We start from the raw sequence: 22,395 nt of genomic DNA, 5'->3' as shown, positions 1-22,395 counted from the left end.
ATTTCCTAAACTAAAGACGGTCGTTGCGTTTGGAAATACAGAGCCGTACGTCTCAACGGGGATACTACATCCGTATATTGCTCCCTCTCTGACACCCTCTCACAATATGCGGACCTGAAGAACTTGTTGTTCTGTAAAAAAAAAAAAAAAGCATAATCTAATACCACTGATGGGAGGAGAATGACAAAAAGAAAAAGTTTTTACAGTTAATTTCTTTCGAAACATTATCTTTAAGAGACTAGTGCGCTAGTAGACATTCGGCATTTACGATAGTTCGAGGAAGTCACTGAAGGCAGCATGGGTGCATCTGAATCACATTTGATGTTGACAGTGAGCGGCATGACATCGTAAGCTACAAGTGGATCATTTATCGCTGATTTTTAATGTCTGTGTAACAGTTATGAAATGAGAAGTACTGGCTGCGTTGCTTTCGGTATCGGCGAAGTGTTTTAAACATGAGGAGCCCGCTTACGCTATTTGACTAACGTTGAGCTAATCGCAGTTAAACACTGACTGCTGTCACCCTCCTGGTGGTGGATTAGACTGTTTGAACATCTGACGACAGCGCTGGATACTTTAAAAGGTAATGTCAGTAACATGTTTTATTTTTCCTGTGCTCCCTTTAACGGTAAGTCCTCAGCAAAACAAGTGTTATTGTTTTTCAAAGAATGTTTTTGCTGTATTAATATGGAGCTCGACTGTTTACCCATGGTATCGGTTGTGTTAGGCCTCAAGTCATGCCTCGGTCCACAGTTGGGCTGTGAATCCGCCAAAACGTTACTTAACCCGTCGGTAACGTTACATCGAGCCAGTCGCTCGTAGGCGAAGTAGCGTTACAGTGGGTTTTAACGTTACGTCTTGTGTGAAAAGTGAGAAACATTAGGATGTAGTTACAACACATTATTTGGCTTGTAATACCATTTGTAAAAACAATATCCACTGGATAAGCTTTGTCCATCGTTCTTCAGTTTACATTTGGCGCTAGGTTAACACTGTTAGCCTGTTGATTAACACTTGGCGTTGCGGTGTTTACAAACGTGACGCCAGCTTGCTGTGTAACTTAGCTGTCTGTGCTGTGCTATCCACCTACATTTAAACTTACATTTCACCTGAACAGCATTAGTTATGTTTAAACTAAGTTATTGAGCTTTTGGTGTGCTGTGAATTTAGGTTACAGGAAGTTATGTCAGCCTCTAACGTAAAGGCAGGCTATTCACTGTAAAGCCAACTGAGTGTAAAGTGAGTGAAAGTGGAGCCAACCTCTCGTCTTCATGCCTGACAATACGGTGTTAGTTTGTAATCATATCACAACCACACCTATCAGCCAGGCTCACGTGTTATCCGGGTTCGTGTCCCTAGCATCCTGACAGATGGAGTGTCGCCACACCTCCACCTCCATCCAGCTCTCCTCTCCCTCACAGTACTCTTCAATGTGTCTCTTCCTCCAGGTCTGGGTTACAGACATGCACACACCACCTCGACAGGATTATGTATCTATAAGCTTTGCCGGTCAAAGAAGTGGAAGTTACAATAACAGTAAGCAGTGGAGGAGGCAGTCATGCTGGAGGGTAAGTGAGTTGCATCTATGAGCAGCACTTGAAGGAATTTCCCTCTCTCCTCTTTACAGTGTTCTGGTTTCCCACCCAATGCTGGCTTTAGTGGCTGATACTTGCTAACATATCTGGAAAAATATATTGCAGATCTGAAGAATGCATGATCTTCTCCTTTTCTGACCCATGTTTGGTGTTTTGCCTGTGATGTAATATTCATATTAACTCTGAGGGCTGGGTTATTTTAGAAAAGAAATGCCATACAATAGCTCTTCAAGCATCGTTAGTGAGAGTCCCAAGTTCATGTTTGTCATTCAGTCTTCTGAACAAACAGGTGAAATGAGATTTTTCATGAGACATGAGGTATAAACAGTATGAGGTATGTGCAGGTAGTGCAAGTAATTTCCATGAAACCATAAAAATATGTGCAATACTATATGTAAACAAGTGACATGTGCAACATATTTGAGATATTACAGTTATTCTTTGAACAAATGCTGTAGAGAGGCGGGAGAGCAAAGCTGTAAGTAACTGTTAATTACCTCTTGTTCATTTTGGTCAGCCTTTATTGGCCAGTCGTTGCTTTTTTTGTACACCTGCAGCAACACAGCAGCGTTGTGCTTGTCGTTGATTCCCACATCTCAGTACAAATGTGCAGTCGAACATTCCTTGCTGCTAAAGTAGGTCTTTAGGAAGTTGTGCGGATATAAATCCAGATCTTTGACAATGCGCAAGCTGTTAAAACCTACATACTTTACTAATGTTGCATACAATTTCTATACCTTCACTGTCAAAAGATATTAAGACATTATTTAAAAAATGTACAGTATACAAATCTAGAAATGTATTCTGTTTGTCAAAGCAGGTCAGAGGGGTCTTCTCACAATTTCTCGGTGTACTTGTACCAATTTAAAATAGTGCATTCAGCAACTTATTTTGCATATTGTATACTCTGTATACCATATGATTATGTACTTGTTGCACTAATTTAACAGCCACGTTAAGAGGACTGACAGTGCTGTAACAGAATATGTGTATGCAGGGCCACTGCTCAGAGTTTTTGGGTTATGTGCGAATGTGGAGTTAAAGCTACTATGGCATCACAACAGTGTGACTCTTCTGGTATCCAAATCAGACTGTAATTGAAAAAAAATTGATTAGTACAACCCTAGTAATAACCCAGTCCCAGTATACTGTGGTTTAAGGCGGTAGGGTCTGTTATTAGAAACTGCACCTCACATGATCAGTACACCACAACAGCTTTGAATTTATTGTTCTGCAGTTGTCCTCTGCTTTGTGGCAGTGCTACACTTGAGTGATGAGACCTGACAGTTGTGTGTGTGGTCCAGAAAATTCTGCATGATTGAAACCATAGAAATTCTCCCAGAACTGCATAAAGTTGGCATTATTCTCCATCTCTTGATCCTCTCTTCTGTGTGCCTGCAGAAATGGAAGCAGCTTTCCAGGCTGCAGCGGAGCCTCATCCTCTTCATCCTTGTCCTACTATTTATTTGTGGAATTGCCACCTATCCTACTGTTACTGAACACCTCAGCGGTAAGGCTCTGACACATTACACATCTCCAGTGATACCCCATCAGTCTGAGCAATGTCATGCTGTCAGAAGCTCCTGTGAGCTGGACTTGTTGAATGCCAACAGAGTGTTTTCGTCAACACGTCAGAATATTAATCATTCATCAGTTTGACAGGGGCTCCTGTGGGCTACTAACCCATGAGCTTCAGTAATCATTAGGATAGCCTGCCACCCTTGAGCTATATTACTGCACTACTGTAATACTTTCATACTAATCTGTTTTTGTGTGTGTGTGTGTGTGTGTGTGTGTGTATGTGTTGAGGCCTTACAGAAGGAGAGCAACATACAGAGAGTAACAGCGTCCTGAGGCCCGTTGTCCCACATGTGCTGCCTGAGCCTCTCAAACAGGTTCGACCACCACTGCCAGAACCAACCTCCAAGGTTTCTATAGCTCTGCTTCTGTTCTTTGAAGGGTAGCACAGCCATCCTAAAGAAATTGAAGTACTTACATTTTTGGAAAGTGTGCACATTTTTACTTTGCTGATAATTGTTTTTACATTGAATGTCAATGTTAATTGATGGTGATATTCTGCATCCTATCAGGTGACTGTAGTGTCACTAAAATGTACAAAATTTTAGGTGATTATCAAAGTGAGAACACTGTTTTGTAGATGTAGAGTTGGTGCTCAGATGTGTGTGTGCAGAATTGGACTTGGGCCACAGGATAAGAAAGTACATCGCTGACTTCTTCCCTTTTGGCATCAGAAAGTTGGGTATCAACACTGGACCATGGAAAGGAAGTGTTTATCTTTCTGAGCTGACTTCCTCTGCATTGAAGAATACCCACTCTGGTATTTCTCATAGCCTGATGTCTAATTCCTCAGGTTCTTTTTCATGACGTGACAGCTTAATAGCTATAGCAGCTTGCTAAATTTCAAATCAAAGTATAATCATTTTACATTCAATATTTCCCCAGCTCTCTACAGCCTAGGCTAAGATAATGACTGCCTCACACAAACATCAAAACCATTAAGATCTAAAGCCACCTTCTTACAACTGTAGATTATTTTAGTCTCAGATAGAGTTAAAGTTGAAGTACGTGACTTGAATTGCACCTGCTAGTTATTTTAAGCCTAACCTCAACTATAAATGGATTGCTAACAATAGGAAGATGCAGTGCAGACTGGTCCGAGCAAGATTTTTGATCTAAAATTGTGCCTGTTCCACTTTGGAAGTAACACATCTACAGTGAGCTGAAACTCTCAGTATTGTCAGTATCTGGAAGTAGTGGACACCTACAATATGGTCATATATGCAAAGCCAGTTCATCCACTTTTAAAAAAGCATATTATCTCAATGCTTTTAGTATTTAGTGTATCTCTCCATACAGACAGTGTCAAGTGTTCTCCCTCTTGTGAGGCTTAATCTGCAGTTCCCCCATTTGAAAGGATAGCTTGCCTCAGGAGGTAGGACTGGATTTCACTCAAAGACCAAGATTCAGCTTTCTATCTTTTTCTTTCTTTTATTTTGAAAGTTGCCCCAGTCAGTGCAGGTGAAAAACCTTAAATACAAACAAACAACACCTTAAAAGAATGTCACCTAAATACCACAATTAAATATAAAGCAAACACAAATAATTTTTAACTACTAGAAATTAATCATGGAGATAAACAGAAATACTCAATTTTTGACCTACTTGAAATAAATCTAGAACATAAGTAGAGAATACCACCATTTAAAGCACCCAAAATAACTACATTTTAGCTTTGACACTTTAAAAATACACATTTTTAACTGTATTTTTAACTCACATGATTTTAAATATGGCACATTACTCTTCCCATGCATCACACTTTAACCTGGATTTAAAATACATTAAAACTCCAGTGAAGCCTACAGGAAGGCATGAATGAATCAAAGCTCACCGGCTTCTTCTTCTTCATTTGAAACAAGCTTTTATCTGCAGATTAGAAATGTGTGAATGTTTTCATGTAATATGGATAAATCTGCTTTTCCTTCCTAATAGCTTAGTTACATGAAGTAGAGATTTGAATGATTAACGTGTCTTGTTTATGTTTCTATTTGCCACAGAAGAAATTATCCAATAGGAGAGGACCACCATTCCTTCAGAATCGTCTCCAGAAGAAAGGAAATGCATCAGATACAGTGGTTGAAGACAAGGCAGCTGACACCAAAAAAGAAGGCGAGGACAATGGAGTCATCAGGTGAGACTTGGAGTGTGTGCACAATTAAAGCTAGTATTGTTTATATATGTATTTGTGTTATTTATCTATTAATTCTGTGGTTATGTTCAGCTGGCGTGGGGCGGTGATCGACACTGACCAGGCCACAGAAGGCACCAAGGATGAGCAAAACAGTGAGGATTCACCTGTTGACCAAAAAGGAAAGCCATCAAAAGAGTCAGGTGTCTGCTGTTTTATTTACTACTTCCTGTGCTGATTTTGAATTAGTAGTTTTCATGAACACATAGCAAAATCAAAACAGTTTTAAGAGGCTTGACTGTTTGAGTGTGACAGTGTGGAACTTAAATAACTGGAACAGTTAAATCACTTACTTTTTAATCAGACGACTTGGATGGGATAATAAACGGCCATCTTGTGTGTGTTGTGTGTTAAAGAAGCTAACTGGCCTGAGGCGGTGCGGGAATCTTTCAGACATGCTTGGAAGGGTTATAAAGACTTTGCTTGGGGCCACGATGAGCTCAGGCCCCTCTCCAAGTCCTACAGCGAGTGGTTTGGCCTGGGTTTGACTCTTATTGATGCTCTGGATACCATGTGGATCCTGGGACTTAAAGAAGGTAGACTCACCTTTGTGCTTTCCATCACGTCAAAAGAAACACATCTTTTTGAGCCAGACAGCTGCAGTCAGAGCCAGTGTCACCGTGTTAAAGTATCCAATCACCCCCAAAACCTTCTCATACGGCTCCTGCAACATAAACTACTTCTCCACCATTGATCAGTATGTTTAGAGCTTAATAGAGCTTAATACATCACTTGTGGCACAAACTCTTGTCCTCATACGTCCAAAGTTCAGTCAGAAGTAACATATCTAGTTATTTATTGCTGAAATTAAGATAGTGGCAACAGTGAAAACGAGAGCTGAAACATTTCATCATAATATTTCATATGTAGTTTTCTCATTAGAATATTAGCAACAGTACTTTTTTTATGGCAGTAGGATTTTTATGGCATTTACTCTTTTTTTTATAATCTGTACAAATGTACACCAGTGAAATTTCAAAAATCATTTCAGATTGTATTAGTTTGTTTACATACTCATCTGTGTTTATTCTCAAAATTCTCTAATGTGTTGTTACAGAATTTGAAGAAGCGAAGGCGTGGGTGGCCACAGAGCTCACCTTCAACAAGAATGTAGATGTCAACCTGTTTGAAAGTACTATCCGCATCCTGGGAGGCCTGCTGAGTACCTACTCTCTGACTGGAGACTCCCTTTTCCTCGACAAAGCTGTGAGTCCACAAACGTGCACTCATTTTAAAATCTTGATGTCCATATAAAAAGAAATGGTGCAAGCACATTTAAAGCTTGCTTATGAATACAGATAGCAACACTTTCTCCATATTGTTCAACTGACAGTGATTGTGCAGACAGAGCTGCACCTTACAAGTGCTTGCTCACTTAAGCCCTTGATTTGAACATCCCTGTCATTTCAGACTCCTTACCACTGACCTGAAGGTAACCATTAACCCCAGACTGCCAAAGAGAAACAAATAGTGAACATTCAGATCAAAGCTGTGAGACACAAGAGACACAAAACTTTAACTTGAGTGAGGAGCAGCTTTTTTAAACTCTACACAGACATAAACATAAAATTGAAACATGCTTTAAACCACAAATCAAAGCTCTCGGCTGTTTGTGGTTTTCATGCCTTTCATTTGTAAATGCCTGCATGTAATCTGCAGTCTTCCTTTGCAGAAAGACATCGGCTCTAGACTGATGCCAGCCTTCAACACCCCATCCAAGATCCCATACTCTGATGTGAACATAGGGAAAGGCACAGCCCACCCCCCTCGCTGGACCTCAGACAGCACTGTGGCAGAGGTTACTAGCATCCAGCTGGAGTTCAGAGAGCTCTCCCGCCTCACCCAGGAACCACAGTACCAGGTGACTGACCAAGAGATACAAACTCTCTGATCCAGGGTCTGCCCAGAGACTTTTACGACTGACACTTAGGCTCAGCTTTCCATTTGTAATATTGCTAAATTAACTTGATGCCATGTTTCTCCTAACATTACATGATGACACTTCTATAGGGCCCCATGAAGTCTGAATTTTTCCAGAGATCTTTTTATTACTTAACAGTGTCTAAGCATGTGGTGGATGAATACAATTTCGACAATTCAGTGGAATAATATTCAAAAATTATTTAACATGGATATCAGTAAAATTGATGCGGCACAGCATTGTTGTGCTTGACCAGAAATGGATGTAGCTTTTTTTATTTTTTCCAAACGAATATCTGACTCTGCATATGGTCAACAAACTCTTGGATCTGCTGATGAGGTTGAACTTCTGAGAGTTTGCTGAAATGATGAGATCTTGCTAGCATGCTGCTTCTCACCCTCACCTCTTCAACATGACTGTGTGTGTGTGTGTGTGTGTGTGTGTGTGTGTGTGTGTGTGTGTGTTTTTTTGAGTGTCTCACTCCAAAACATAGCAGTTTTTTTTTCCTGTTCATTCAGCTTAGGTGCTGTGAAAAAAAACACTTATAATGGTAGGGAAGACCCAGATTTTTCTAAATTGCATCCATGTTTTGGCAATTCCCACAATATTCCCCATTTTACATTTGGTTAAGTTTTTGTTATCAAATTCTGGGATTCCATCTGTGTTTTCTGTATTGTGGAAATCATAGGGCCCCACTTCTAAACAGCACTGACAGATACCACTTCCTGTCTGCAGGTGCTGTTTCAAAACTGGTATTGCAGTATAAACTGGAACTGGCAGTTCCTGAAGATTGTTATCACTCAAGTAACTCAAGTACATAATTATTTCAGTCCGACATGAAGCTGAAAGCACTGAGGTTGATGAATTACAGCTGAAGCTGATAAAGTACAAAATGAGTAAATGAATAAATGAGCCAAGTGTAGCTGAACCTAACAAGATTAGGACAGTTTTTTAGGGGATGCTTTCAATGTAACAAACAATATACTCTTATCCTGGGGCCATGATCGGGCTAGAGTTTTTTTTCTTTGTTTTTGTCCCCTTTGTTGTAAGGATCTAGGAGTCGTTAAATTGTCTTATCATTGCCTTATCCATCCAGTAGTGTTGTGTGATGTCCTGGTGTGTCATGAGCTTTACAGCCTCACTGGATTCCTCATGTGACTATAGACTGTCCAAAATTGGAGTTCTTCTTGTGTGGACAGGGTGCCTTAGCCTTTTCCAGTTTGATCTTGTATGCATTGATTCATATTGGGTTTGATATCAGCTGCTGCTTTCATTGCCTTGCAGCAGCCATTGTTATCTCTCCCATCGGACTGTGGATAGCTGTCATCTACAGGCTAATAATTTCGTGGGTCACAAGAGATGGGCCACATTCGAACCCAAGAAGTCTTGTTAACATGGTACGTGCCTTAGTCCACAGAGCTGCAAGGATTACCCTGAAAATCAAGTGTTGAGAAGACAAAAAAAAACACACTGATTGTTGGCATGAGAATGTACTGGACATGGTAAATGCCCAGCCAGCTATAGTCTTGGTCACTGGAACAGTCCAAACCCAGTCACCTCCATCTTTAATCTGGTTGCAGCAGTACCCACAACCCAGTCATGTTCAGTCATTTACGTTTGGTAGCAGGAACAAAACACATGAACCTTGGGGTTTGGTTGTGGTACGATTACTGTGTAAGCGGATGCACCAGATGGTTTGCCGGGAAGTCCTCAGTGGAAACTATTTGGAAAAGGGCAGGCACTTTCAGAAAATACTTTGCAGATGATTGGATCAACCGTCTGTTTATCACGGTCTATCACAGGCTAACTTCAGATCAACAAACCATATGATGAAGTAGGAGAGTATAACTCTTGCTGAAGCCATTCGGGAGAAATGCGGAAACATCTTTTCCATCGAGAAAAGCCTTCAGTGCTGTTCTGTTCCCATAGCTGTAGCAGTAATTCCTTTGTAGAACACTGGTTGGTCCTCGTGCCTGTGCTTTAGCCACAAGCACATAATTTGAAACCTGGTAAGATGGATTCTCCTGTTGTGCGACCTACTGTGATTTCATGATCTTACAAATCCAGCTGTGATTGCGACTGTTTATAGAATTCAGTGATAGTCACAATATGATTGCATAATCATAATATTTAATTATTCTGAAAAGAAACAGTAATATGATCCTAAGTAGTTTTAGTGTTTATCATTTATTATGGTTGGTAAATGGAGAGCACCCCTGTAGTTCCAGACTAAAGGCTACCAACATTTTCAAAATATTTCAAGTTGAAAATTGCAGTGATTGATAAAATGGACACTGATCCTTCTCACTGCATTACACATCCAGTCTTTCTTTTCAGTTTCTAGTGTGGACCTTCACCATGAGGGCACAACATGCACAGGGGCCCCCCCCGCGAATTACACTCCTTTCCATGTTGGCACATTAACTAATCAGTGGGATTTGTTTGTGAAACAATAAGGATATGATCCCTCATTGACTTTCCATTGACAAACACTAACTTTATTCTTTTTTTTCTTTTTTCTTTGTATTGGAGCGTGTAACTGGCTTGGAGGTGTTTCTCCCGGGATTTGTTTTTGCCCACAGAAGCCATTCCTCTGAATCGGCTTGTTCCTTATTCAGAAATATTGGAAGGATTGGACAAAATTGCAAAGCTCATGTAAATAATATATTTTCGCAACTGCAAGATTTAGCATAGATCTGCAGGGCCTGAGGGTGTATCATACATTTTCAGTGGAATGCTTTTGGACCCCCGGTCGTGAGTACAAACTGGGCTGATCTCCAAAAGGTGTAAAGTTAAAGATGAAACATTCATTTCAATATTTTAAGCAAGATGAATGCATTATTTTTGTTTTGTACAATTTTAAGAGTGAGTTAAAGGAAAGGAGCACTAAACAGAAGTTTGGGCACGCCAAGAGATTTGATCTGTTAAGTATCTCTTACCAAGGTCTCTGACCTTAATCAGCTTGGTAGGGCTATGGATTGTTCACAGTCATCATTAGGAAAGGCCCGGTGATGCAAATTTCAAAGCTTTATAAATACTCTGACTCCTTAAACCTTCCAATAATCAGCAGCCATTGGCTCCTTAAAGCACTCTGAAATTGAAAATAATTCATGCCCACAAAGCAGTAGTGCTCTGAAAGGCCAAGAAAACTGTTTATTGGATTGTTAGAAAGCCCCCACCCGTCATTTGACTATAAAAGAGCTTCATGAAGATTCAGGACTGGTGGTGGACTGTTGTACTGTACAGTGACACCTGCACAAATATACCTTCATGAAAGAGTCATCAGAAGAAAACCTTTCCTGCATCCTCACCACAAAATTCTTCATCAAACGTTGGCAAAGGAGCATCAGAACAACCCTGACTCATGTTGGAAACAAGTCCTGTGGACCGATGAGGTTAAAATAAAACTCTTTGGCCTCAATGAGCAAACTTATGTTTGGAGGAAACAGCATGCAGAATTTCATGAATGAACACTTTACCACCTAGCAAGCATGGGGATGGATCAATCATGTTTTTGACTTTGATGCAGCCAGTAGCATGCTGAACTTTTCACTGGTAGAGGGCAGAATGGATTCTTTTGAAAACAAAATGGGTGAAAATCTCCCAAACAAGATCTGAAAGACTGTTAGCTCGCTACAAAAAGCCTTTACAAGCTGTGATACTTGTCAAAGTAGGTATTACTAAATACTAATCATGCAGCATGCCCATACTTTTGCTTCAGGCCCTTTTCCCTTTTTGTTATTTTAAATAGCATATAAGTAGTAGTTAAAATAATAATAATAATAATGATAATAATAATAACTAGTACTACTACTACTACTGATAATAATAGTAACAAACAAAATTAAAAAGAAAAAGAACAAAATGTGCACTGAAACACAGCAAAATGTTAAATACTTGTTCTTAACAATATTATTTTTTAATTTGTAGACGTATGTTGCAGAAACATTATTTATTAAATCTATTGGCAGGGTAGTGGTGGTTCAACATTAAAATTTGTTTACTTTTAATCTCAATTTTACTTTTTTTTTAACCTGGAATCCGTAAATAACTGTAATAAAGATCCCCACAGCTTAATTCATCTGACCTCTGACCTTTTTGTTCCAGGCTGCAGTGGCGGAGGTTATGAAACAGGTTCACAAACTCGATGGTAAGTTGGATGGTCTCGTGCCCATGTTCATCAACACAAACAGTGGACAGTTCACCCATCAAGGCATCTACACACTGGGAGCCAGAGCAGACAGCTACTATGAATACCTGCTGAAGCAGTGGATCCAGGGGGGCAAGAAGGAGGACCAGTAAGTTGCACTTAATATACCCAGTATTCACTTGCATGTGAATCAAAGTGAAATTAATAAATATTAAAATTAAAAAGACATTTCATACAATAAAGCACCATACCTGTGCTTTTGAACAGTTAGCCCAGTAAGTCCTCTGCATACAACATTTTCCAGTTCATGCAAGTGAAGCCATCATTTTTAAATGCCCTTTTCCTTCCTTCCAGGGGCCGTTGGTTTCAGTTTATTTCAGTTTTACAGCTATCAATAACTTGCTCAGTATGGCATCATCATCATCATCTTCATAATGAAGCACACGTCGACACTGTTGTCCCTGAAACTTACTTCAGAGTTTTAAATTGAGTTGCACTGATATGGAATGTCACCGCTGATAATGGCAACTAATGATTATGTCAGTGTTGATCTGAAAGGCTGGTACAATTTGAACACGATGTCAGTCTAACAAATGCAAAAATGTCCAGAGAGGACACTTTAGATTGACGACTTTATTTTTCTAATACAATACCAGTGTTTAGAGCCTTCGCTGCCCCTATAATAGAGAATACAATGCAAACTTGTTTGTAATTACCTTCCTTTATTTTATATGTAGATTAATGTCATACCTCACTGACATCTCCTATTGACAAGCATGTGTTGGCCACAAAAACCATTAGAATAGTTCTTAACTTTACCTAAAGGCCTTTGACTCCACTGTCAAAAAGGGTGCTGTGGGCATCTTTCAGCCTCTCATCTGTCCTCTTCATTCTGCTGCTGATGCTGTTTGACAGATGGTAGAGACAAGGGGCTGGTTTAACTTCATGTGCAAGATCTTTAATCTACTTGTCAGTAGCAGTCATGTTCACTCATACATTTGGTTACAGGAACAAAAGGCACAAACTTTTTGGTTTGGTTTTGGTGTGATTACTGCATAACCTGACACACCAGATGGTTTGTTACACAGAACCATCTGGGAAGTCGTCTGTGTAAACTGTTGGGAAAAGGGCAGGCAGAAAAAATGCTTGGCAGGTGATTGAACGGACCATCTGTCTATTGCGTTGTGTCAACCAATCAGATCAAGGAATCATATGTTGTAATAGTACTCTTGCTGAAGCTAGTTGAGACAAGAACTAAACATCTTTTCCATGGAGAGAAGCCCTCACTGCTTTTATTTACTTGTTTTGGTGGAACATTTGCACAAAGCGAGGCGAGCCATGGCTTTAAAATATCTAAATCCTCACAAAAGTAAAGGTAACAGCTGCCAGCTTGTTGATATTTGGACCACTATTGACCTGGTCAGGATTAGGGCAATTTGCCATTTTCATTATAGATTAGCATGTAGGTTGCCAGCTCTGAGGTCATTATTGTTTCCCATAGCAACGGGGATTTTGAAACTGTAACAGGCAGATAGTTGGAATGGTCACAGCCTGCATCCAATGAGTAAGACTAGTTTTAGTTACACATCACTACCTAAACAAACCATTTCTCTACTTTGAACTGTTTGAGATGTGGGCTGTCATTGGATGATTAGAGCTGTAAGACCACTGGAAAAGGAATGAGTGATGTAGACCAGTGGGTTTGTTGTGGGAAGTGAGCCTCTCCTGGTACCAACACAATAGTACGTACTGTAAGGGGTAGTTCAGTTCAGCAACTGTAACGTGGCTACATAACCATAATAGTGAATGAAAGGTTAGTATTGGGTTCACTGTTCCAAATGTGATGTAAAAAGTTTCAGTTCATGCAATCTTACTGCAGTGTTCTCCTGCATTCTTCTCAGCAGAATTGTATGAAAATCTTACCACATATAAATACTAACAGTGGAAACACTGAGCTCGCTGCTAGATAACTTTAGTGACAGTGGACAGTGAGAGTCAGTCAGGCTTTGTTGTTTCTGTGGTGGTCTTTGATTTTACTTGCATCTAATTGAAACACCCATACTATATTAGTGTCTGGACATCTATGAGAAAAATCATAAAAATAACTGGTGATTTGAAGCTATTTTCAGTTACATTAAATAGTTTGCACAGTACATTATTTGTATTCCTACGTGCTATACGCAGATATGGAAGACACAAGGTTCCTACAACTTAGGATACTATGTGTCGGTTACAAGCATTAAAAAAATGTAACAGTACAATTTTAGAAATCTTCCTGAACATTATGATTAAAATCTGCACAGGCCTAAAAATTTTGTTAGTGTACAAACACTTTAAGGGATATTCCACAGCAATCCTCACGTTTGAGATGCTGAATGCATCTCAAACTAGACATCACATATATTGATTTAAAATTGACCAGTATTGACCCAATATTAGAACATTGTAGAGAAGTGTTTATGTCATTCTGTCAGCTTTAGCAACGTTCAGTTACTTTGGCTTTGTGAGTGGAACTGATGAAAGATAAATAAACTGGGACAACAATCCCCTCCAAGCACTCACGACCGCTCCAGGGCACAGGCTTAGTTTAAGCAGCTTTGAATGTCTGAATTATTTGTTGGAAGTGTGTTTTTGTGTCACTTCAGGGTTTTGGCCTACATTAGTTGACATCTATGTTGGATTCAAAGGAGAGTGTATTTATATGTGTCCAGGCTTCAGGCACTGAATTAATCATCAGAAATCATCTGCTACATGTCTGCTCAACAATAACTTTATACTCTCTATCTGTATATAACAGAGGAAACTGTCATCCGTATTGATGACATGCAAGAGTTACATTTCTTCATTCTGCCAGCTGTACTCCCTGTGGACTGTGTCATTGTGTGTTTGGTGTCCCCATTCACTGTACAACATGCAATGTTCCTAAAATGTCATTCACTGTGCGTGCGTGTGTGCATGCGTGCGTGCGTGCACGTGTGTGTGTGTGTGTGTGTGTGTGTGTGTTTAGGCTCTTGGAGGACTATCTGCAGGCAATAGAGGGTGTAAAGAGGAACCTGTTACAGAAGTCTTCACCTAATGGCCTCACCTTTGTTGGAGAGCTCTCACATGGACAGTTCAGCCCTAAAATGGTCAGTGATATTCAAAACCAGCTCAAGCTTCTCCCGCTGGTCTGTACTCTTTTAATCATAGTTAATCCATTATCCTTTCAAATGCATTAGAATTATTGTTCCCTCCAAGTTGGACTGAGTCTGTTCCAGTCTGGGTCAGTTGGTGTTGACAGTTGGCAGATAAAGTGTGTGTGGTGTTTAATGATTGTAACATATGTCTTAACAAAACCCTGTGGGTGGTGCCCTTAACATTAATTTATAGCCCATAAAGCCTACAAACTGCATAGAAACTGTCACGTCCATTCATTATCAAATCCATTTAAAAACAAAACAACCAGGTTCCTCAGCACATTTTCAGCACAGATTACCACACTACAATCAAACAAGTACAATAAATACCAAAGCAAATCATCCACACCAAAAATGTGCTGACAATCAAGTGCTGTTCAGTTACTAAAATCACTGAGTGGTCAACACTTAATTGCTGTTGAACAACACCAAGAAAGTCTAAATTTAGACATGTTCAGATTTAGTTCACAGTTAAGTTCACAAGTCATTGCTTTGTCAGCCCACATTGTGATTTCCCTGTGGGTTGAGTCAGAGAAAAGCTGTTATTTTATCATCCACTGACCTGAACTACAGCAAACTGTTTGATTTGATTATTAAATGTTTATAAAGAACATGCAAGAATTTGTCCCACATTAGCAGGATTTTGGCAGTAAAAAATGCAGACATTGATTGCGGAAATGTATTTTTGACAATGTAAAACTCCAGCATATTGAAGTCTCTTCAGTCAAAATGACCAGTGAAAGTAATTCCTCAGTTAGATGTGAAAACATTCAGCTCCATTTGCTGTTTCCCCCATTGCTTCTCTGATGTTTGCCCTCTCTTTTGCTCTTGTCCGGATTCAGTGAATTAAGAGTTTATTTCAACAATCCAGAGTTAGAGGTGATAGTTGGAACACTGAAAAGACGAACCAAGAAGGTTTTGGTGAATTTTATTTTGTTCTGTTGCATGTGAATAATGTGTTTTACAACAACAAAATATGGAGCAACTGTCCACTGTGAGATGAAGATAATTGATCAACTGGGACACTGCAGGTGAAACTAAATGTAACAGAATTTTCTATCAGAATGTATCTGTTAACCCAGCTGTCTGTTTACTGTGTTATATATATACATATATTTTTTTTAGGATCATCTAGTGTGCTTCCTACCGGGCACTCTGGCCCTTGGTGCTCACAACGGCCTGCCTGATGATCACATGGATCTGGCCAAACAGCTCATGGAAACCTGCTACCAGATGTACGTCCAGATGGAGACTGGCCTTAGTCCAGAGATCGTCCACTTCAACATGCATGAGGGCAGCACCAGAGACATCGAAGTAAAGGTTGGTAGAGACAGTGCTGTTAGAGTGGGAACAGAAAGTGTCCGCTCCTAATTAAGCAGCCTTGTCTTTTAAAAACTTTGACTCTTGTACCTACAAACTAATTTTGCGTCTTTCTTGATAAGGGCATTGCCGAAATGCCTGGGAAAAAATCTTCAAGTGACCCTAACGTCCCACATCATTATACAAATTTGTCTGAGGATATTGGGGAAAATGTTCTACTGTAGAAATGCAAGAAATCAGCAAATGGGACAATAAACAATCCTATAAAAGAAGAGAGAAAGAGTCTAAATTAAGCAGATGTTTACACTGAGATGGGCTCATAATTTACTGTTTGTGTCTGCTTTTTATTCTATGATAGCTTGCAGACAGACACAACCTCCTGCGACCAGAGACGGTGGAGAGTCTCTTCTACCTGTACAGGTTCACCAAGGACCAGAAGTACCGGGACTGGGGCTATGAGATTCTCCAAAACTTTAACAAGTACACTAAGGTCAGTAAAATGAAGGCTGTATTAATTATTATTATCATTATTATTATATTGTTAATCATTTGCAAATGATGCAAGCATCAGTGTCTTAGCTGGGCTTTTGTAGGACAGAGTCATATTAAAAGCAGCTCTGTTGTCTAATGCACAGCTGTCTGGGGTTCCTTACATGAAAAGATTTGGTAACATGTTGACATTAAGTCACACAGCCACAGTCTGCATACACCACATCGAAAAAGCATTAAAAGAGTAAAGAAAGGTGTCTGCATGAATGATTAGGAAATCCATGTTCTGTGTATTTGTCACCTCTTTGCTCAGTTACATTGAAGTAAAATGGTCCATCTGCAGAGCTACCTTTTCAAAGCTAACTGTGTGTGAGGATTAATTGTTCAGGGATGCCTTGCCAGTATGTTGCAAAGCACCAGCTTCCCTGTTGTAGATTAAATGAAATAAACATTATATCCTCTGGTTTGGAGTCTCTGGCTCAGGTTTCAAATTTGGCAAAACCAGTCAGGGTCATAAAAATGTGGTTATGCTTCAGGTTGCATTGAGGTATCAGTGCAGATCCAGCTCCACCCATGTAGCACCACAACACAGAACCAAAGACCAGCAGTGTCATGACAGGATCATATTTTTACTGTACTGCTTCCCTCAGTATTGTTCTGCTTGAAACTTTATTTTTCCTTTATTTTTTTTTTTAATGGCTCACAGCAGTTCTGGTCAGTATGTTATTATTTAGGCAGCCAATCATAAACTTAAATACACTAATATAAGGCTTCCTTGTCTTAATCACTCTTCGGCGGTTTAATGTACACACCTGATCCCCGAAAGAAAAATGGAAATGCAAGGGAAAAAAAGAAAAAAAATGTAAATCAGCCAATTCAGTTACTTTTAACACTCTTAACATACTAACTTAGCAGAGAATGGTAAAAGAGGCAGGGTCAGCATATTCCTCAGTCATAGTTTCAAAAAATAACTATAACCCTAAAGTTCCATTTACTAAACTTATTGATTATTAACAGCTCTCTAACTTCTGGCATCTTTCCAAATGGTTTCAAACATGCAGCCATTCAACTGATACTGAAAAAACAAATCTAGATCCTCTTTTGTCAACAATTACAGACCAGTTTGTGCTGGAGAAAATCATTTCAACCTTTCAGTTAATTGAGTTAATTCAGTTTGTGAGTGATACTAATATTATTTTTCAGTTCTCAGTCCGGTTTCAAAGCTCACCACAGCACTGTGACAGCCCTTGTGAAGTTCTTCCAAAGACCCTCTTTTAACTGCTGGTGATGACTGCTCAGTCCTCATGCTTTCAGATTTGAGTGCAGCCTTTGACATGGTTGATCACTCTGTTGTCTGATGTTGAAACCTGGGTTGGTCAGAAGGAAGTAGCTGTACAACTCTGTCTCAGTCAGAGCTCCCTTCACCCACTGCTACCACCTGAATTTAAACAGAAACTAAGAACATCTTACTACTGTGTCATTAACTCACACTTGCTGCTGTTTTATTTTGTGTTGATTTTGAAATTTTATTGATCACTTTTAAAGCGTTAAATGGCCTTATTATTACTTAAAGTTAGTTTATTCCAGTCACTTCATTTGTGGTCATTAACATCTTAACCTTTAGTAAACACTTGATAACTAAATTACCCCTTTTCTGTTCTAAAATAGAGTGAATGGATTGTGTAAATGTGGACAAATACCTGTGTGTTTCCCCATAGGTTTCCTCCGGTGGCTACACCTCCATCAATAACGTGCGTGACCCGGACTACCCGAGCCCACGAGACAAGATGGAGAGCTTCTTCCTGGGCGAGACCCTGAAATATCTCTACCTGCTCTTCTCAGATGACCCCAACCTCATCAGCCTAGACCAGTATGTCTTCAATACTGAAGCTCATCCTCTGCCTATATGGCCTTCCACTGTGTGACACACACACTCACTCTCTCTCTTACACACTCACAGGAATTCAAGTGGCAGATAAAACTGTCCATGTAAATACAACAAACATCTCAGGGTTGGTCTAATACCAAGATAATTCCTTCATCTTCTTTCTCAGTGACTGAAACATCAATCCTGAACACAGATGAACAAAGCCTCCTTTTTACAGTTTGAATCAGCTGTTTGCTCTGTGCTGATAGCCATGGAAAAATGACGAGCCTACTTCACTTTGCGGCTATGCCTTGTTTATTTATTTGACTGGGTGTTTTCATTGCATGGACCTCTGGTAGTGACAAAGTTTGTGCTGGAGAAGCAGAGGAGCAGAGGTTCCTGTCCTCATGGCCGCTCAGCATTAAAGAAACACACCCTGATTGTGACTTGAATCAAAGATGTCTTAATCACATGTTATGGGGATAAGAAGGAGTGTCAGGTTGGACTGATACAGGTGTTTGAAAGCTGATATTTTCAGTTTAAAACCAATCAAAGCTTATGTTTTGGTTACAATTGTGCACACTTACGAAAATTACAGTTTTCATGTCTTGAGTCTTATTTTTTCACCGCTTCATTCTATTCTTTTCACAATGGCAAGCATTTAACAGCATTTAACCCATTATTAAACAAAGCCTGTATCTGCCCTGGTGGTCTGACCCCAGTGCTGGGAGTGACAACATGATGGTTGCCTTCGTAGCAAAACATTCCGTGACAGCAACCACCAGCTGTTTGAATGGCCACCAGCCCCTGCCTGCTGCACCTACAACCTGACCGCTCTGCTGACATGTTTGTATATAGGTGTGACTCTTGCAGGGTTATGAGAAAAAAAAGCTAATTCCTCATCACACTGTGCAATATTGTCATTATGTGCCCTACCTAGAACTATTCTCAGATGCCCTCCCTCTTGTGCTTGAAAATGGGAAATACTGTAAAGGTGAAGCTTCCTGACAGGGCACGATTGTGCCCTCAGTCCATGTATTTGATGTCCCATGCTGCATTCATGTCATACAGGATACGTGACCTTACTCCATGAAAATCCCACTTCAAGTCAAGAAGAAAACATTACATGGAAAGTATTCACGCTGCAACATGATTAATGGATGACACTGGCCAGTCGTGCCGTAAAAGAGTCTGCTGTGACAAAAACTTCACAAAATATTTATTATAGGGTTTGGTGATATAAGGATTTTTACTGATATCCATTTGTCAGAGATTTTCTTGTCATGCTTTTTATCAGTTCTGGAAGCAACATTCAGATCCTTTGCATAAGTAAAAGTACAGAGGCATTATAACAGGTAGAGGCACTATGTATTAACAGTGAAAATCCTCACGGTTCTAAAGGAAAGACCTGCCAACTGAATGGATTTTGTACAACCTGGCAACCTTGAACTTGGTCCCAATATCCTATGATTAATGAACAGTGTCTTAGTAAATGATTGAATAAAGCCACCCGTTACCTAGAAATACTTTCCCTTAAATTACCCAAAATGCACACAAACTAAAATGTTTAACGGTTTTTGTATATTTAGGCTGTTCAGGTCAAATTTGACCTATATATGTTGAAACAGATTTTTGCGGGGCAGCTGTGGCTGTGGGGTAGATCCGGTCGTCCACTTATCAGAAGGTCGTTGGTTCAGTTCCTGGCCTCGGCAGTCTACATGTTGAAGTATCCTTGGGCAAGATACTGATTTCTCCCGATGCTGTACCATCAGTGTGTGAGTGTGTGTGAATGGATAACTCTCGTAATGAGGTGGCTTGTGTGAATGCAGACTTGTGTTGTATAAGCACTTTGAATGGTCATCAGACTAGAAAAGTGCATAGCTTTAAATCAAAAGTCAAAAAATCCAGAAATAAATCTTGTTAAATGAGACTGAACCCAAACTTGCAGCAATCAATCAGGCAACATGGGGGCAACCAGCCAACAGGAAATGACTGATTAAATGAAACGACTGGTCTGATAACGTGTTGATCATGTTGCAGTGTGTGAACGCATGGTCAGTCTGGCATGTTTGGCTGGCTTAGGACGAACTGAAAAGCAATTGTCCCTCCAACTTTTATTGTCTATTCCTGTGAGACATGAATGCAGCACTAGTCTGTAGTGGAGACTCAGATGACCTTGGTCTGATATCAGTTGTTGCCAAGCAGCAGATTTACTTATGAACTGTGAAGCTTTTTTTGTTTGTTTGTTATGAAAACAGCAACGGGTTCTTTTCATAAATGATTTTTTTGTGCTGAGCAGCTGCTTCTTTCACAGAATGTTCCAATTATTTCTTCTTGTGTCAGTTTCCTTCGTACGTTGTTGACTAGAGTACATTTGTTTTTCTTTTTTTTGTGAGAGAAAGAAATTGTGAGATTCAAATAGAAAATTAGTGTAATATATTGATTTGTAGTCTGTATTTAAAGGTATAATTGCAGCATTCTTAATATAGTGAGCTTTCGTGCATTTTCTTAGTAGTAGCAGCTTCAGAGCAGCTTGCAGCCATTCTTGTAAATATTACTTGTTTACTCCATAGCTTCAGTTGTTACTGATTTAAAAAAAATCATGAAGTTGTATTGAGACCAAACTCTTGTATATTCTGTGTATTTTCTTTCTCCCTTGGTGTTGTCTCACATGTGCCTTTAATGTTGCATCAGACAACATTGAAAAGACAACTGTAAACAGTTTGTTATTGTCCATTTCTGTCCATTCAAAGTCCATTGTGTTGCTGATGTGCTCCAGCATATGGTCTTTGCGATCGCTGCAGTAAGGACTGTTTCTACAGTAGGACAATGAAATAAAGTGGTGTATTTCCAGCAGTCCCTCAAGCAATTCTAAACTTTACATAATGCTAATCTCTACCAGTGTGTGTATTTAAATCCTGCCTACAAGGGCTCTGTGTGATCCCTCCCTGGATGTATTTCAGCAGAATTCCTGAGCCAAAGATACACTGAAATCTAATCAACCCTGGTGTTTGATGTTGTTTGGGGTTTTAACGAAGACAAGCCATTTCTCCAAGCAGATTAGGAGATATGTTCAGTGCTTTTGATAACAATTCATCAGTGTGGGTTTTGAAGACTGATGCTAATATTTTTGACTACAGTAACTGGTTACTGGTTCACTGTATTTTAGTTGCAGACTGCTTTTAACAACAGGAGGCTGAGCACAGAGACACAGCGGTGAAAATACCGAAACAGATTTCATTCTGTTGTCATAAGTTTATTTGTATGAGTACCAGAATGCACATTAAAGTGTACTTAAGCCATAGTGGAAGGACGCCAGCCTCATTCTGACCACCATATAAAGTGCAAGAGAACACAGCTGTCATGCAGGTTTCCATCTCATCACATATTTGAAGAGTTAAAAGCCTGGATTCCATCTTGGAACAGCTGATGGAGTTGGGGGTGGGAGGTGCCATTGCTCATCCACTTACAGGGCTCCTAGGAATTGTGGGGGGACTGAATTTGACTTTTTTTTTCCCCCCTAGGGCTTTAGAAGTTTGTTACTGTGTGAAGACACACTGCCATTTTCTAGTTTGAAATGTAAGATGACCTTTGACTATAGAGTGATGTGGCCTGTTCGACTGTTGTACACGGTCATGGATAAAATGTTAAAGCGGTGTGGTCTTAAAACATTTGGGAACGGCACAAAAAGTACATTTGCAGATACTATTGCAATTATTCAAACTATGGTTGTAGAGCCACATGTTCACATTATGCTAGATGTACGGTAAATAGAAGACTGCTAGAAAAGGTTTGTAGCGCTTACTGTCAGAGAACGCCTGCGGTCATTTTGTCATTTCCAGAAATACTCAGACCACAGTCAGGTTAGTGGGTGGTGGAGCATTGGTTTGTTTGTTTTTTTACATGTATTTCATACTTTCTCAAATATACACAATGTACTCTTAATGTCATTGTGTCATTGTGAATAATGAACGCTGGATCGGCTTTAATTTTGTAAAGAAAAATGTAAAAATTAAAGAGATTTTATTGAACAGAAAGAACATTTGTGTCCATCATTGACTCATAAAACAAAGCAGGTCTGCAGTCCTCTGGTCATGGTGGGGCTGCT

At 39.7% G+C, this 22,395-nt stretch overlaps 1 protein-coding gene across 4 annotated transcripts; it reads left to right on the top strand.

Moving 5' to 3' along the window:
* The first annotated feature begins 278 nt into the window (after positions 1-278).
* Positions 279-22,327, top strand: man1b1b (mannosidase, alpha, class 1B, member 1b). Of its 4 annotated transcripts, none has more exons than XM_070964189.1 (14): positions 279-583; positions 1,449-1,568; positions 2,997-3,105; positions 3,414-3,523; positions 5,174-5,307; positions 5,398-5,507; positions 5,721-5,900; positions 6,422-6,570; positions 7,037-7,225; positions 11,393-11,583; positions 14,443-14,563; positions 15,737-15,931; positions 16,290-16,421; positions 18,139-22,327. In XM_070964189.1, the coding sequence occupies exons 2-14, from the start codon at positions 1,464-1,466 to the stop codon at positions 18,343-18,345; spliced, it is 1,932 nt and encodes a 643-aa protein (XP_070820290.1). In that variant the 5' UTR covers positions 279-583; positions 1,449-1,463; the 3' UTR covers positions 18,346-22,327. The 4 variants fall into 4 exon arrangements, with proteins under 4 accessions (XP_070820290.1, XP_070820288.1, XP_070820289.1 ...); XM_070964187.1 differs by having other exon boundaries at positions 3,405-3,523; positions 5,177-5,307; XM_070964188.1 differs by having other exon boundaries at positions 3,405-3,523; positions 5,724-5,900.
* The last annotated feature ends 68 nt before the right edge of the window (positions 22,328-22,395 follow it).

Source organism: Chaetodon trifascialis, chromosome 6 (genome assembly GCF_039877785.1).
Source record: "Chaetodon trifascialis isolate fChaTrf1 chromosome 6, fChaTrf1.hap1, whole genome shotgun sequence".
Lineage (NCBI taxonomy): Eukaryota > Metazoa > Chordata > Actinopteri > Chaetodontiformes > Chaetodontidae > Chaetodon > Chaetodon trifascialis.
Note: the sequence above shows the minus strand (reverse complement) of the source record. Positions and strands in the feature narration are given on the sequence as shown.

Coding starts and splice junctions, on each gene's coding strand:
- man1b1b (XM_070964186.1), top strand. CDS start 1,464: ATGCACACACCACCTCGACAGGATTATGTATCTATAAGCTTTGCCGGT. Junction 5,308..5,397: donor GAGGACAATGGAGTCATCAG/GTGAGACTTGGA, acceptor GGTTATGTTCAG/CTGGCGTGGGGCGGTGATCG. Junction 16,422..18,138: donor ACTTTAACAAGTACACTAAG/GTCAGTAAAATG, acceptor GTTTCCCCATAG/GTTTCCTCCGGTGGCTACAC.